The sequence below is a fragment of the Lactuca virosa genome, chromosome 2 (assembly GCF_052849685.1).
Source record: "Lactuca virosa cultivar CGN04683 chromosome 2, Lactuca_virosa_CGN04683_v6, whole genome shotgun sequence".
In the NCBI taxonomy this organism is placed as follows: Eukaryota; Viridiplantae; Streptophyta; class Magnoliopsida; order Asterales; family Asteraceae; genus Lactuca; species Lactuca virosa.
In genome coordinates, this window is record NC_136427.1 from 148,528,736 (window position 1) to 148,543,642 (window position 14,907).

Here is a 14,907-nt window from a genome sequence, read left to right on the forward strand (position 1 = left end):
ATCATGCTAGCAAACAGTGCCTAGGGCTAACCCCCGGGTCTTCCTACTCACAACTACATGGGCCGGCATTGTGGCCGTAGACCCATTCACACAAAGGGAAACTCACCTCAAACTGCTGAAGCTGCTGATAACTCTCTGGCTGCTGTCTGACAACTCTCTGAACCGCTGCTCCTCTAGCTCCCCGAGCTACTATTATCAATATATCACTTAGTTCCAAACTGAACTCTAGAAGTCAAACTAAGTCAACTCTGGTTAAAGTCAAAGTCCTGGTCAAAGTCAACCTTCCAGTTGACTCGACTCGCCGAGTCAACCCAAAGACTCGCCGAGTCCTTAAACTCAGAAGCTCTCAAAATACGACCCAACTCGCCGAGTCACCCCATGACTCGTCGAGTTCAACGATCTCTGAGTCTCATCCTGTCCAACTCACTGAGTCACCGCTCAACTCACTGATCTGCGTCTTAACCAGAAGAGGTTGGGGGTTCTACGACCTGACTCGTCGAGTCCAAGAACAGACTCGCCAAGTCCTAGGAAATCTTCAACAGACTCGCCGAGTTGTTCTTCCAACTCGCCGAGCCCATGCACATATTCATACAACTCGTCGAGTACACCCATGTGACTCGCCGAGTCTCTCCGGTTCTCAATCCATACAGTGGATTTTCGAGCCATGCAGGGGCTCCAATCCATAGATCCACTCTTCCACAGTCTATTCCCCACATAAAGTTGCAAACTTTACGTGAAACCAAGGGGCTAAAGGCCCAAAACACTCTAGGGCTAGGGTTTAAGGCAAAGGGGCTTCACCAATAACTTATTGACATAAACTTTATGACCTTCTGGACCATCACAAGTCTAGATATGAGGTAGCAACCTCAGATCTAGGCCTCTAACTCGACATAGATCTCAATCTTGCCAAAATAGCCCCAAGTCTCATTCAAGAATAGATCTAGATGCAAAAAGGGTGAAGGTAACAGCTTATTACCTCCAAGATGACCTCCCACTGAAGATTAATCCAAATCTCTGCAAACTCCCTTGATCCAAGCGTCTTGATCTTCAAGATCTCTTCATAAAACCACTTATCTAAGCTCCAAATTGCTTCCAAGGACTCTCACTCACGATTTAGGGTGTCTGGATCTCAAAAGGGGAGTAAAGAGGCTGGGGAAGGGATGTAATGTTCTTTAAATAGGGCACAACCCCCGGGATTAGGGTTTTTCTCGCACAGACCAGACTCGCCGAGTCCACTAGCCGACTCGCCGAGTCGGTCACTTACTCTATACCCCGGATCCCACTCTGACTCGTCGAGTTCCTCCCTGGACTCGACGAGTTGACTCATGACTTAGAGCTTTTCCTTTCTTTTCTTGGTCTTTCTGATTTTGGGTGTTACAATCCCTTTAAAAAATTGCTTCCAAACATCCCAAAAACACACACAACTCATGTGTGGCTGTCGATCACAAATAGAGAGGGAAAACAAGAGCGATCGGAGAGGGATTCGAGAAGAGGATGGCTATAGCAGCTGTGGCTGGAAGGTGTAGGGTGGCACTGTGGTGGCAATAGATGGCGGAGGTCGTGACGGTGGTGGTTCGACCACTAGTTTTCATACCCAAATCACCCTCCTACTTGTTTTCTTGAATCGAAATTGCGGTATAAGAGGGTGTTTGGGATTACTTTTTAACCTTAAAAATCTTTTTGTAAAAGGACTTTTTATAGAAGAACTTTTTGCAAAATGAGTATTTTAAAATGTGTTTGGATTAGCTTTTGAAGGGCAAAAGTCAAAAGTTGTTTTTAAAAATTATTTGGTTTAATTTTTATCTGTAAAATGACTAAAAAGGAAGATAGGTGGAGGTGAGTGTGAATTGATTAGGTTAGTTGTAAGGGCTTTAATGTAATTTACTTTTTTTCAGGTCCAAAAGTCACAAAAAATTACAAAAATATGTCTTTTCCATTTACCAAACAACTTTTGAGACTTTTGACTTTTTAAAGAAGTTAAAAGTCTAAAAGTTGTTTAAAAAGGAACCCCAAACACCCTCCAAGTATTCTAATTATATTATTTCAAACTTTTGGCTAATGAGGTCACTGTGTTTCCGGAATTAAGGTTCCATTGGAACCGGAGCTTAGGAATTCTTGCTGATTTGGAGTATTATGAAAGATTATAAACCCGAAATCAAAGGTAGGGTTTGTTGATTCCGTGAATTGGTTAAATTGGTGAAACTAGCGTTTAAACTAGTGCTGATGTACATATGGAATGTAGATAAATTGATTATCCTTGTTGTAATGACCGGTTAATATTAGCTAAAATATCCAGATTTAAGTTGGAAATACGTGATGTTCTTAAACAATGAACTTTGACTATTATTCGATTCGTAAAACGGTAAAAGTGGAGATTTGATATATGAAGTTAGTTAGCTTAAATAATGCTTATGTTAAGTTAAAGAGAAATTAAATAGCCTCCTACTTTTTGTTCCTAATATCCTCCTACCTATTTTAGATGGTGACAAGTGCCATTAAATTTAATTTAAATTTGATTGGGATTTTGAATTTGTACACTTGTCATCATTTTAAATAGGTAGGAACAAAAGGTAAGATGATATTTAATTTCTCTAAGTTAAATTGTTTTAGTGGTTCTATATTTGCTTTAAGTATATAAATGCTCCATATTCACTATCCTTTTTAAAAATATACCACCTAATTCGTAAACATGTGAAAACTGAAAAAAAGTTTTTCAACATCCAAACCGGTGTTACCTAAATCAAAATGGTTGTAAATGACGAAAATACCCCTAATCTTAATTTGTTGGTAATCAAAACATATAGAACTATGATCAAATTGATAATTAAAAGTTCAGAAAGTAATAGTCAAACATAAAATCTTTCGTATAATCTAAACAAGCCCTCTAAAAGATTCATCCACTTTTCCAAGATGACAATGGTGGAGTGTTTGCATATTTCCACGTGTCTTGCATTACTGCAGGTGAATACCTATCGCCTTTCACATCTGCGGCAATCGATTCAAGTTCACACATGTCTTCATTCGTTAATTTTACACAAACCGATCCAATGTTTTGTTTAAGGTTCTCGATTTTTGTTGTACCAGGTATAGGACAAACATCGTCCCCTTGGTGTAGAAGCCACGTCAGCGCCAGCTGAGACGGGGTGCATCCCTTCTTTCTTGCCATGTCATTCACCCTTTCGTATACAATCTTATTGTTCTCCAAATTTTCACCCTGAAATTTTGGTAGATGCTGCAAAAGATGATGAATTATCACAATTTGCCCAAAATTTGGCTTTTAAAAAAACTTTATAAACACTCAATAGTAGCCAAGATTTCATGTTATAAAAGTATGATACCAGTGAAAACAAATGGGTCTAAGGGTTAAATATTGTATGGGTAAAGTGCTGAATTGCTAATTCATATTTTTATGCAGTTTTTTTATTTGTCAATTTTAATAGGTTTTAATTCGGACAGCTATATATGACCTTTTCTTTTTTAGGACAGAATGACTTAATGCTTTAAGCCAAAAAAAATGGCTTCATGTTGAAATTGATGAATATTGTTAAAACTTAAAATGATAAAGATAAAATAGTTATTTAGTTTAATTCGGACCATTCAACCTAGAAAAAAAATCTTATGCATAGAACATTATATTCAGACAAAATTATTATCCGTTCAACCACTTTATCTTAAGAGGACTTAATGGAGATGCATAATAAACAACCAAGTGTTGTATATATAAAAATTGTTTCTTGTAATTGAATCATATTTCAACTTTGAGAATGTCAACGAAAGCGTTTTTTTTTAATAAAGAAAAGAAGATTGTGTTAAAATACAAACCCTTCGGAAGTCATCACTTGCAAAGTTCTCAACCACCTTCGGACCCTTTGAGAAGAACCCCTTTCCTAAAGGACTAAATGGAACTATCCCAATTCCAAGTCCTCTGCAAACAAATAATATATATTTATTTTAAAAATAGTTATAAAAAAGAAAAATCAAAATCCAATTCAAAAACTAAACACCCACCTACAAGTAGGAATCACTTCTTCTTCAGCATCTCTTGTCCACAACGACCATTCTAATTGAACAGCTGTTATCGGATGAACTTTATGTGCCCTTTTAATAGTTTCTGGTGAAGCTTCCGAAAGCCCTATGTATTTTATTTTACCTTCTTCCACTAATTCCTTCAATGCCCCCATCTAAACAACAAAATGTCACAAACTTTCATGGGTATATATATATATATATATATATATATATATATATATATATATATATATATATATATAAAATTATAAATATATATATACCGTGATTTCAATAGGAATGCTTGTATCAATACGATGAACATAATAAAGATCAATACAATCGATTCCAAGTTGCTTCAAATTAGCATCACAAGCTTCTTTCACATACACAGGATCGCCGGAAACCACCATCTTTTTATCACCGGAGAGTGACTTGATCCCAAATTTGGTGGCGAGTTGTACTTTTTGTCTCGTGTGGGGCCCCTTGAGAGCCTGTGAGGTTTGACTTTGGTCAAAATAGTCAATGTACGAAAATATATAAGTGATCTAGCTACCTGGCTGATGATGATAGTGTTTGTATGAGGGCCATAGAGATCAGAAGTATCAAGAAATGTGATGCCGGATTCAATGGCGATTTGGATTACTTGAATCATTTCTTTTTCGGGTTTTGGGGATCCGTGTAATGGGGACATACCCATGCATCCTAAACCGATTGCTGATACTTCAAGACCTTGTGATCCTAGTTTCCTTCTTGGCATAATAACTAGTTCTTCTCCCATTGTAGCTCTTTCAATAAACAGTGATGAAGTTTTTGATGAATTTTATATGGAGGAAGAAAACACATAAGGGATTATTTTAATTGAAAGATTCCCATGTGATATTGATGCTCACGTTGGATAATTTAGATTTAATAAACTTGTCCATTATGTTATATAGATTATTCGATTGTAGATTAAATATTGGTTTTTATTATACTTCTTTCTAGTAATGTGCATCCACTTGCCTTTTAGTTAAAAACCAACTTGAAGCTCATACATTTCCATGGTGATTCGTTTTACTTACAAATTAGAGCTATGTCTCTTATGTTTTGGTCAAGGTTCTTTATGTTTGTAGACTTTCCTTTTTCACCAATAAATATAGTGTCTAAATTGTGATTTTACAACAAAAAAAATAAAAAAATAATAATAATAATAATAATAATAATAATAAACCACGATAGTAGTTTGTGGTGCCTTGTATAGAAATAGAAATAAAGTACATCTTATTTATTTATGGTTAAAGCGAAATAAAATGTGATTGTTGACCAATGATTAATATGGCCATTTGTTTGTGATCTTTTAAAACGCCTACCAAACACATGAATAAGTTCATTATATTTTACTGTTATCAAATATAGAAAAAATACATTTCTAAGCACACCATTTTTTTGTGAAAGACATTAATAAAAAAAATCATAGTTATTAGTCGCAATCTTTTGTACTTCAAACTCAAACTCAATAAATTTCAATCACAATAAAGAAATTAACTTATCAAGGTAATTATTTTTTTTATATATACACACCTAGGTAACGAACTTGTTAAAAATATTCACATATGACCATTATAACCGCCTATAAACAATCATAATGGTCGTATGTAAACATTTCCAACAAGTCTGTTATCCAGATGTATAAAAAAAGTTACCCTAAGAACAAAACAAAAAAATAATTACTCTGATAATTTAATTTTCATTCTTTTTTATTTTACATTCTAATTTTGATTTACTATAAAATTTAATCTAAATGGTAAATATTTTCAAAACCACACCATTTTAGTATATATTTTTTTTAAACATACACTGCTTTCGTGAAAAAAAAACAAAAACCTCCAGATTTGACAGGAAAAAACAGTCATTTTATAGAATTTTATTGTAACACCTGTTTCGAGTATCAGTTAGAAAGTACCATTTGGGGGAAATGTTATGCATGGACTCGGCGAGTTGGGAGTCCAACTCGTCGAGTAGGGTCGAGGCATTTTAGGCATGGGTCGAAAGAGACTCGGCGAGTCGGAAGGCCGACTCGGCGAGTCAGGGCTGTTTAAGGAAACCCCCAATTTTAGGGTTTGCCCCCTATATAAACATCATTATAAACCCTAGTAGCCTCCATTTTACACCCTAAAAGCTGTTCACGGCCGCAAACCTCTTGTGAGAGAAGAGCGAGCATTTGGGAGCTTGTCTTTGGGATTTTGGGGTGGATTTCAAGCTTGAAGAGGAAGTATCAAGGGAGGAGCTCTAGATCGAGTACCTATTTCGTGTTGGGCATCTATCTGAGGTATTAATCTGCTACTTTAAGCTTTGATTTCTTTGTGGAGATTATGGCCATTCTTGAGGAAATGGAACCAAGTTTGGATCTGGACCTATCGCAAGGATATAGTTCCAGATCTGGAACTTCTTAGGTCCCAAATGTCATAAAGTTGTCTACTTGGTGCACCCTAACTCTTATTCATGCATTTGGGACTTGTAAGAAGCTTGTTGATGTGGTTTTGGCATTATGAGACTTAGTAAGAACGTAAAGTTGGCAACTTTACGTGGTATTATCACTAGGAGAATATGGATCTGAAGTTTGGGACCTTAAATCCCACTAGAAAGGACCGAATACGTGGGAACTCGTCGAGTCGTTCTTGTGACTCGGCGAGTCGAGAGGGTTCACGACCAAAGGTTTACGGCCAAGGGTTCACGGTCAGGAGTGTGCGGTTGGGAGTTTACGTCCGTAAACATCAATGAACTCGACGAGTCTCTCTGATGACTCGCTAAGTCGATGAGTTAAGCAGGGAATCCGACGAGTGGCTAATTGTACTCGGCGAGCCAAGGTCAATATGGACTGTTGACCTTGACTACAGACATAGACTTTGACCAGGGTTGACCTGGGGGTATTTATGGGATTGTGTAAAGCTAATCACCTGATGATTATGGGCAGTTGAGAAGGAGCAGCGTGTGGGATATGTTTGACTTCAACTTATCAGTTCAGTGTTCGAGAGGTGAGTCTTCTCACCATACCAATGGGTCTAAGGCACCAAGGCCGGCCCATTTTATGATAGTTGGTATACTTGCTAAGTAGAGGTGTGTGATATGTATGTATGCATGATATGAGGTAGAGATAGCCTTTTGGCTAATGGTAGAGACAACCTTTATGGCTGATGGTAGAGATAGAATTTATGGCTGATGGTAGAGATAGAATTTATGGCTGATGGTAGAGATAGCCTTGTGCCTAATGGTAGAGACAACCTTTATGGCTGATGGTAGAGATAGTCTTGTGGCTAACGGTAGAGATAGCCTTTGTGGTTAACGGTAGAGATAATTTGTATAGCTAATTGATATGTGCCAGTGGTAGAGATAGCTTTTATAGTTATTTGATATGTGATACGTGGTAGAGTAGCTTTTATAGCTGATTGATACGTGATAACGGTAGAGATAGCTATTACAGCTAGTACGATATGTGTTATGTAGATTGTGTGTGGGGTATGCTCTGGGGGACTCACTAAACTTTGTGCTTGCGGTTTACAGTTTTGGTTTCAGGTTTCATCGTTTCGGAAATGAAGGGCTCGGATTGATCGCAGTGCACACACACCTATGATTTCCGAAATGAATGATTTTGGTAACGAACTCTGATAAATGTTTCTAATTAACACTGTTTTGGAATGTTTGGAATAAATGGTTTCTATGTTGGGTTGAATTAAAAATAAAATTTTTACCCCTGATTTTTGGGTCGTTACAAGTTGGTATCAGAGCCTTGGTTTGAGGGATTCAGACACATTTTCGGGTGTGTCCGGACTCAAACTGAGGATCTGTAAAGTTTTTAAAAGAAAAATGTTTTAAGTAAAGAATTTGTAAGATAAGAAAGGGTGTGGTGCATGCAATCAGCCGAGCTCGAGTAAGTTTCCCCAGAATACCCACATTGGTTATCTGTTATGATTATGAATCTGTGAACCGCATGCTAGTTAGGGCTAGGGGAGATGCTTGTATATGTTGTATGAGCTAGTAGACTGGCATGCTAGTGCTGAGCAGTCAACAATAGGTTGGCGTGATATGTGGTGCTTGTAGCCATGAGGATATTGGATGTCATGCTGGAATGAGAATGATAATTGGTATTTGTAACTGCAATGTGTATGTTTTGAAAATTGTATACGGTTAGGATCTTATAGCCTTAGAATAGCTGATTTGACCTTATTTCCTGTGGTCCTAGGGTAGGATCTATTATTCGACAGTCTATTAGATCCTGTTCTGTGTATAATTTGCATGCATAAGGCAGCCGACAGCAAGGATGGATAAATGAGGACAACATGGGTTGTGGTACGTGGACTGGATGCCCGATGATAGCTTCGCAGGTTGGAGAGTGCCCTAGGATGAGATTAGTGACAGGTGTTACCTGCTTGCGGGTTGTATGGGTGGATAGACTGGCTTGTCTAGTGTATGCTGGTTAGATTTACCAATTACCTGAATGCTGCTTGCTTTATGCTTTGTAGGACTCTTATTAATGTGAGTTAGCTATTAAGTGAATATGCCAAGTCACATGTAGCACAGAATGGATAATCTCAGAGTGATGGACTTGACCCTATTGCGCAGCTCTCGTATGAGTCTAACCGTTCTAGGGATGAGTCTTTTACTTGAAGGATTATCTGATCTCTGCTACATGTGGCTATATTCATGAGGTATCTAGTTGAAATTAATGGGAATCTTTCAGCAGCTGAGGGCAGGGTGAGGTTGGGAACCTAGGAAAGCCTTGGATATGCTCCAGTGAGCTCAGTGGGGTGGTTCGATGAAGTTGGGAACCTAAGAGGTGCTACAGTAGAGATCGTCATGCTGCTTAGCAAGCGTTTAGTATATCAGAGGAGTAAGTGACTCAGAGGATTCAAGAGGATTGCCGAGAAAAGTATGGATAGGTGTGGAAGGTAGTATTAGGCCCGTACTACTGAAAGCACAAGATCCGTACTCGAATCGGTGAGAGTCTTGGAGGATCTGAGAAGCTTATGGGAAGGAGGACTCTTGATTATGATTAGATCTAGGGGATATCTGCTTCGCAGAATGAGGATGAGCGCGCATGGGTAGGACCAGGGTTTAGTCCCGGCTCCAGTGGTGAGCCAGTTAATGGAAGGACTGCCAGAATTTTGAATTCATCCTGGATCAGGCGGCAAGGATTGTGCGATCTATTGCACATTCGGGATTGGAGACCAAGTCTCAAGGATAGTTTGTAGCCCGGTTTAGAGTAGAGATTGCTCCAGCTGTTGTAGTGCATCCGCAATGATTGAACTAGTAAGTGGATCAGGGTGCGAGACCTTGAATGATATGGATCACAAAGCTGAGAACGGAAGATTGATTAGGGGTACCTCAATAAGAGAGGTTCAGGTCAAGTGAATTCATTGGAGGGTCTCGGGCGGAGACTTAAGAGTTTCAATCAGCACTTGAGAGGCTAGCAGGGTCGGATCCAGTGCAACGTCTGCAGAAACTGCGCGATGGAGTTTCGTTCCAAGGGTTTGGACTGTCATTGGGATCATAATGAGGTGTTACATCATGTTCTCAGGGAGGTCGAGGTATCACAAGAGGAGGTGGTCAGGATTCCTTCAGATGTTTGTGGATATGCTAACTTCGGCCATGTCCGGTAGATATTGGGTAATTGTATCGCTTAGGTATCGTGATAAGTGGATCTCAGGTCGGTATTCTACTAATGTCTAGGTTAGCAAGGGTGGTTAGATGCCATTCAGCATGTCGAGGAATCTTTGAGAGATCTTCAGACGAATGTACCTCGCGGAGCGGAATCCGTGTATACCGTAATTGCTCTAAGTCGTTGTCGGAATATGTTTAGTGATCTGGGTTGCTACGGGTGTAGCAGGGTTGGTCATGTTTCCAGGGATTGCCCACAGGGAGAAAGCCTGTTATATTTGTTGAGATCAGAAGGGTGACAAGGAGGTCGACCGTTTGAGAATCAGAGAAGAGCGGTGGGTGCATCCGCTCCGGCTATTTTGAGGATCACCATTGGACGAGAGGGTATAGTTGGAGCCCAGCAGGGAGGGGAACCATTTTGTAGGGTCAGACAAGGGATATCGGAGCTCCTGCAGGCAAAGGTGCAAGGTATGTACCCTTTTGCCTCCCCACCAGCGTTTCCTGTATTTAGTAACATATATTTTTAATCAGCATGGGAAGGCGTATCGTTGGTTCTTATCTCAGGTGGTGGTTGAGTTTCACGCATCTTCAAGAAGAGTTATATGCCATCTGCAAACCGTGAATTTGGGTGGAGTAGTACGGGGTCATCTCCTGATATATCGCGGATTTTTTTTCCAGCATTCGAGTGTCATTGTGAATATGGTCGGGGTTGGTTCAAGGGTTCGTACGAGGGGATTTTGATTGGGTTTAGTAACCTTAGCAATTATGAAAGCCTCTCGGAGTTGCCGAGGGAGGGAAGGAGAAGCTGTCGTTGAAGTATTGTGGGAGCATCCGACCTTTGGACTCCGAGATCTAAGTGTGATATCAGTGTGAACAGCTAGAGTCATTGGCATTATTGGGACACAAGATGTGCTAGTGGGTTTTCGGGAATTGTGTTGTTTGGAAGGGTTATGCATGGTGTTCTAGCTTTGGTAAGCACCGGTCGTCAGCAAGGTGAGCATTGGAACGTAATGAGGATTGGGAATCCTGCAATTTTCGTGTGAAAAACGGACTTAGTTGAATCTAAGTGGGGGAGAACTGCCCAGGTATCCGGGTCAGAAGCAAGGGTGAAGGTGTTGTAAGACTACGGGGGAGCCGTAGCATTCACTAATGTTCAGATGGGGGTGAAAGTGATGTAAGACTACGGGGGAGCCGTAGCATTCACTAATGGTCAGTTACGGTATAGTGTTATAAGACTATGGGGGAGCCGTAGCATTCACTAGCGGTAGAGAGTGTTGTAAGACTACGAGGGGAGCCGTAGCATTCACTAACGGTAGAGAGTGTTGTAAGACTGCGGGGGTGTCGTAGCATTCACGGATTCTTTCAGGTGATTTGGACTAGGGTAGGCTAGTTCGCAGGGTTGTGGGAGAGCCACAACTTAGTTAGGATCCGGACCCGAGGTGGTTGATCGGTCAGTTATCCGGGGGCAAGCCCGGACGTGTATAGGAGTTCAGGTTGGAACCGGTAGAGACTGCTGAGCTAAGGGTTGGACCTTGTGATGCAGGATCTTGTGATCGAGTGGTGCATGTTTCTGTAGGGCTGCGGCTGGGTAGCCCTGTTTTGGGATCTCATATGAACCTTGTGGTTGGACCGGGTGCAAGACTGGAAGTCTCAGGGAATCGGCTAAGGGTATTTAGTAACCGGTAAAGTAAAGGAGGGCGGGAGGTCATGATGCATTATGCAAATGCCGATTCGAGGTTCTCTGGATAGGAGCAACGATTCGGATTTAGATAGGAACCTAAATCGGAATTCGTGCAGGATCTCGTTTCAGCGAGATGGGATGTGGGGCATCTATATGTCAAGGGCCTCGAGGACAGAATTCCAGGTTGGTGAACGTGTTGGTTTGATGGTGGTTTAAGTCATTGGGATTTGTCTCGGGTGGCTCTAGTTGTTATAGAGCCACGACATGTCAGAATCAGGAAACGGTAGGTCGAAGGAGACCAGGTATGATGTAAGACTACAACTATTCTGGTAGTACTCACCTTGTTGCGTCGGATTCAGTGGCGACAGGTTTTCAGCCTATCCGGGCAGTGGGTAGATAGGTTGGGACCAGGGAGGTCCCCAGTTGCTCTTCTGGAAAACAGCCACGTGGCAGGAAGAGGAGTAGGAGCGACTTCATTGATTTGGGGTTTGTGTGTGAATTGCTTGTTATTCGTTAGCCGCGGTTGATCGGTGACTTTGTTCTTTGGGAAGCCTCAATGTATTGCGAGTGGGAAGTATTCTATTTAGACTAGTTTTCTCGTGGAACCCGTTCGATGATGAGTCGATGTGGGCAATCTGTCAGGAAGACAGACCATCTCGAAACTTCAGATTTCAGATGAAGCAGATGTGATCAGGTTGCAAGTAATTCGTTCATTCTTGGATTTCGCGTTGCCAAGGGTATCTCCCTGGAAAGGGATTATCAGGTTTTGGAAGAGAGGCAGGATGGGGCCTCGGTTTTCAGGCCGTTCAGGATCTCAGCCCGGGTGGACAATGTGGAATATTGCTTGCACCTGCCAGAGGAGCTTAGCCAGACTCACAACACCTTCCACGTGTCTTAGCTTCGGAAGGGTGTCATGGTCGATTCCGCAGACGTTTCATTGGATGACATTCATATGCATGAGATTCCGAACTATATCAAGAAGCAGGTTGCGATTCTTGATAGGAAGACCAAAGGTCTTCAGAATGGGGAAACAAGATTGATATAGGTGCAATGGCAGCACCGAAGGGGCTCCGAATGGATTTAGGAGCCAGAAGAAGAGATGCGAGAGTTTTACCCAGATTTGCTTGGGACGGCAGACTTCGAGGACGAAGTCTAGTTTAAGTGGGGGCAACTTGTAACACCTGTTTCGAGTATCAGTTAGAAAGTACCATTTGGGGGAAATGTTATGCATGGACTCGGCGAGTTGGGAGTCTAACTCGTCGAGTAGGGTCGAGGCATTTTGGACACGGGTCAAAAGAGACTCGGCGAGTCGGAAGGCCGACTCGACGAGTCAGGGCTATTTAAGGAAAACCCCAATTTTAGGGTTTGCCCCTATATAAACATCATTATAAACCCTAGTAGCCTCTATTTTACACACTAGAAGCTGTTCACGGCCGCAAACCTCTTGTGAGAGAAGAGAGAGCATTTGGGAGCTTGTCTTTGCGATTTTGGGGTGGATTTCAAGCTTGAAGAGGAAGTATCAAGGGAGGAGCTCTAGATCGAGTACCTATTTCGTGTTGGGCATCTATCTGAGGTATTAATCTGCTACTTTAAGCTTTGATTTCTTTGTGGAGATTATAGCCATTCTTGAGGAAATGGAACCAAGTTTGGATCTGGACCTATCGCAAGGATATGGTTCCAGATCTGGAACTTCTTAGGTCCCAAATGTCATAAAGTTGTCTCCTTGGTGCACGCTAACTCTTATTCATGCATTTGGGACTTGTAAGAAGCTTGTTGATGTGGTTTTGGCATTATGAGACTTAGTAAGAACGTAAAGTTTGCAACTTTACGTGGTATTATCACTAGGAGAATATGGATCTAAAGTTTGGGACCTTAAATCCCACTGGAAAGGACCGAATACGTGGGAACTCGTCAAGTCGTTCTTGTGACTCGGCGAGTCGAGAGGGTTCACGGTAAAAGGTTTACGGCCAAGGGTTCACGGTCAGGAGTGTGCGGTTGGGAGTTTACGGCTATAAACATCAAGGAACTCGACGAGTCTCTCTGATGACTCGCTCAGTCGATGAGTTAAGCTGGGAATCCGACGAGTGGCTAATTGTACTCGGCGATTCAAGGTCAATATGGACTGTTGACCTTGACTACAGACATAGACTTTGACCAGGGTTGACCTGGGGGTATTTATGGGATTGTGTCAAGCTAATCACCTGATGATTATGGGCAGTTGAGAAGGATCAGCGTGTGGGATATGTCTGACTTCAGCTTATCAGTTTAGTGTTCGAGAGGTGAGTCTTCTCACCATACCAATGAGTCTAAGGCACCAAGGCCGACCCATTTTATGATAGTTGGTATACTTGCGATGTAGAGGTGTGTGATATGTATGTATGCATGATATGAGGTAGAGATAGCCTTTTGGCTAATGGTAGAGACAGTCTTTATGGCTGATGGTAGAGATAGCTTTTATGGCTGATGGTAGAGATAGCCTTGTGGCTGATGGTAGAGATAACCTTGTGCCTAATGGTAGAGACAACCTTTATGGCTGATGGTAGAGATAGTTTTGTGGCTAACGGTAGATATAGCCTTTGTGGTTAACGGTAGAGATAGCTTGTATAGCTAATTGATATGTGCTAGTGGTAGAGATAGCTTTTATAGTTATTTGATATGTGATACGTGGTAGAGTAGCTTTTATAGCTGATTGATACGTGATAACGGTAGATATAGCTATTACAACTAGTACGATATGTGTTATGTAGATTCTGTGTGGGGTATGCTCTGGGTGACTCACTAAGCTTTGTGCTTACGGTTTACAATTTTGGTTTCAGGTTTCATCGTTTTGGAAATGAAGGGCTCAGATTGATCGCAGTGCACACACACCTATGATTTCCGCAATGAATGATTTTGGGAACGAACTCTGATAAATGTTTCTAATTAACACTGTTTTGGAATGTTTGGAATAAATGGTTTCTATGTTGGGTTGAATTAAAAATGAATTTTTTACCCCTGATTTTTGGGTCGTTACATTTATTGTTTAAGATATTAGATATAAAAAATAAATTTTACTAAAGATTAAAAGCACTAGAGGTGAAGATCAATAACATAAAAAAACATCATCTTTAATAAAGTTTACTCCATGTATTACAGAATTTTAAAATACAAAATATAGAAATATCTTGTATCTATATCGATAACATTGCTCGTGTCTCATATGTATATAAAGTTATTTGATAATTATGCTACCAAAAATGGTTCCCAACATGTTGTGGCAAATTTAAATGCTTATAAATGATTAGAAATATTATTGTAAGGAAATTTAACTGAATATATTAATATTGCAAACATTATGATCAACCGTCTTGATAAAAGAAGAAATTGACCTATCAGGATAATTACTTTTTCGTTTTGTTCATATTTGAGTAACTTTTTTTGTACAAATCTAGGTAACGAACTACTTGTAATTGTTCACATATGACAATTATGATCGGCTTTAACTTGCTACACTCGATCATAATAGTCATATGTGAACACTTTTGACAAGTTTGTTATATATAAAAAAAAGTTACCTAGATGTGAATAAAACGAAAACGTAA

The 14,907-nt window shown here is 40.5% G+C and overlaps 1 protein-coding gene across 1 annotated transcript; it reads right to left on the reverse strand.

The window, feature by feature from the left end:
- Positions 1–2,799: 2,799 nt before the first annotated feature.
- LOC145159589 (auxin-induced protein PCNT115-like) lies at positions 2,800–4,821 on the reverse strand. Its single transcript, XM_079078594.1, has 5 exons — positions 4,565–4,821; positions 4,293–4,502; positions 4,009–4,181; positions 3,823–3,925; positions 2,800–3,232 (listed from the first exon to the last, which is right to left on the reverse strand). Exons 1-5 carry the CDS (start codon positions 4,787–4,789, stop codon positions 2,894–2,896), a joined length of 1,050 nt encoding a protein of 349 aa, XP_078934720.1. The 5' UTR covers positions 4,790–4,821; the 3' UTR covers positions 2,800–2,893.
- Positions 4,822–14,907: the final 10,086 nt, after the last annotated feature.

Coding starts and splice junctions, on each gene's coding strand:
- LOC145159589 (XM_079078594.1), bottom strand. CDS start 4,789: ATGGGAGAAGAACTAGTTATTATGCCAAGAAGGAAACTAGGATCACAA. Junction 4,182..4,292: donor GCATTCCTATTGAAATCACG/GTATATATATAT, acceptor TTTGTTGTTTAG/ATGGGGGCATTGAAGGAATT. Junction 3,233..3,822: donor CAAGTGATGACTTCCGAAGG/GTTTGTATTTTA, acceptor CATCTTTTGCAG/CATCTACCAAAATTTCAGGG.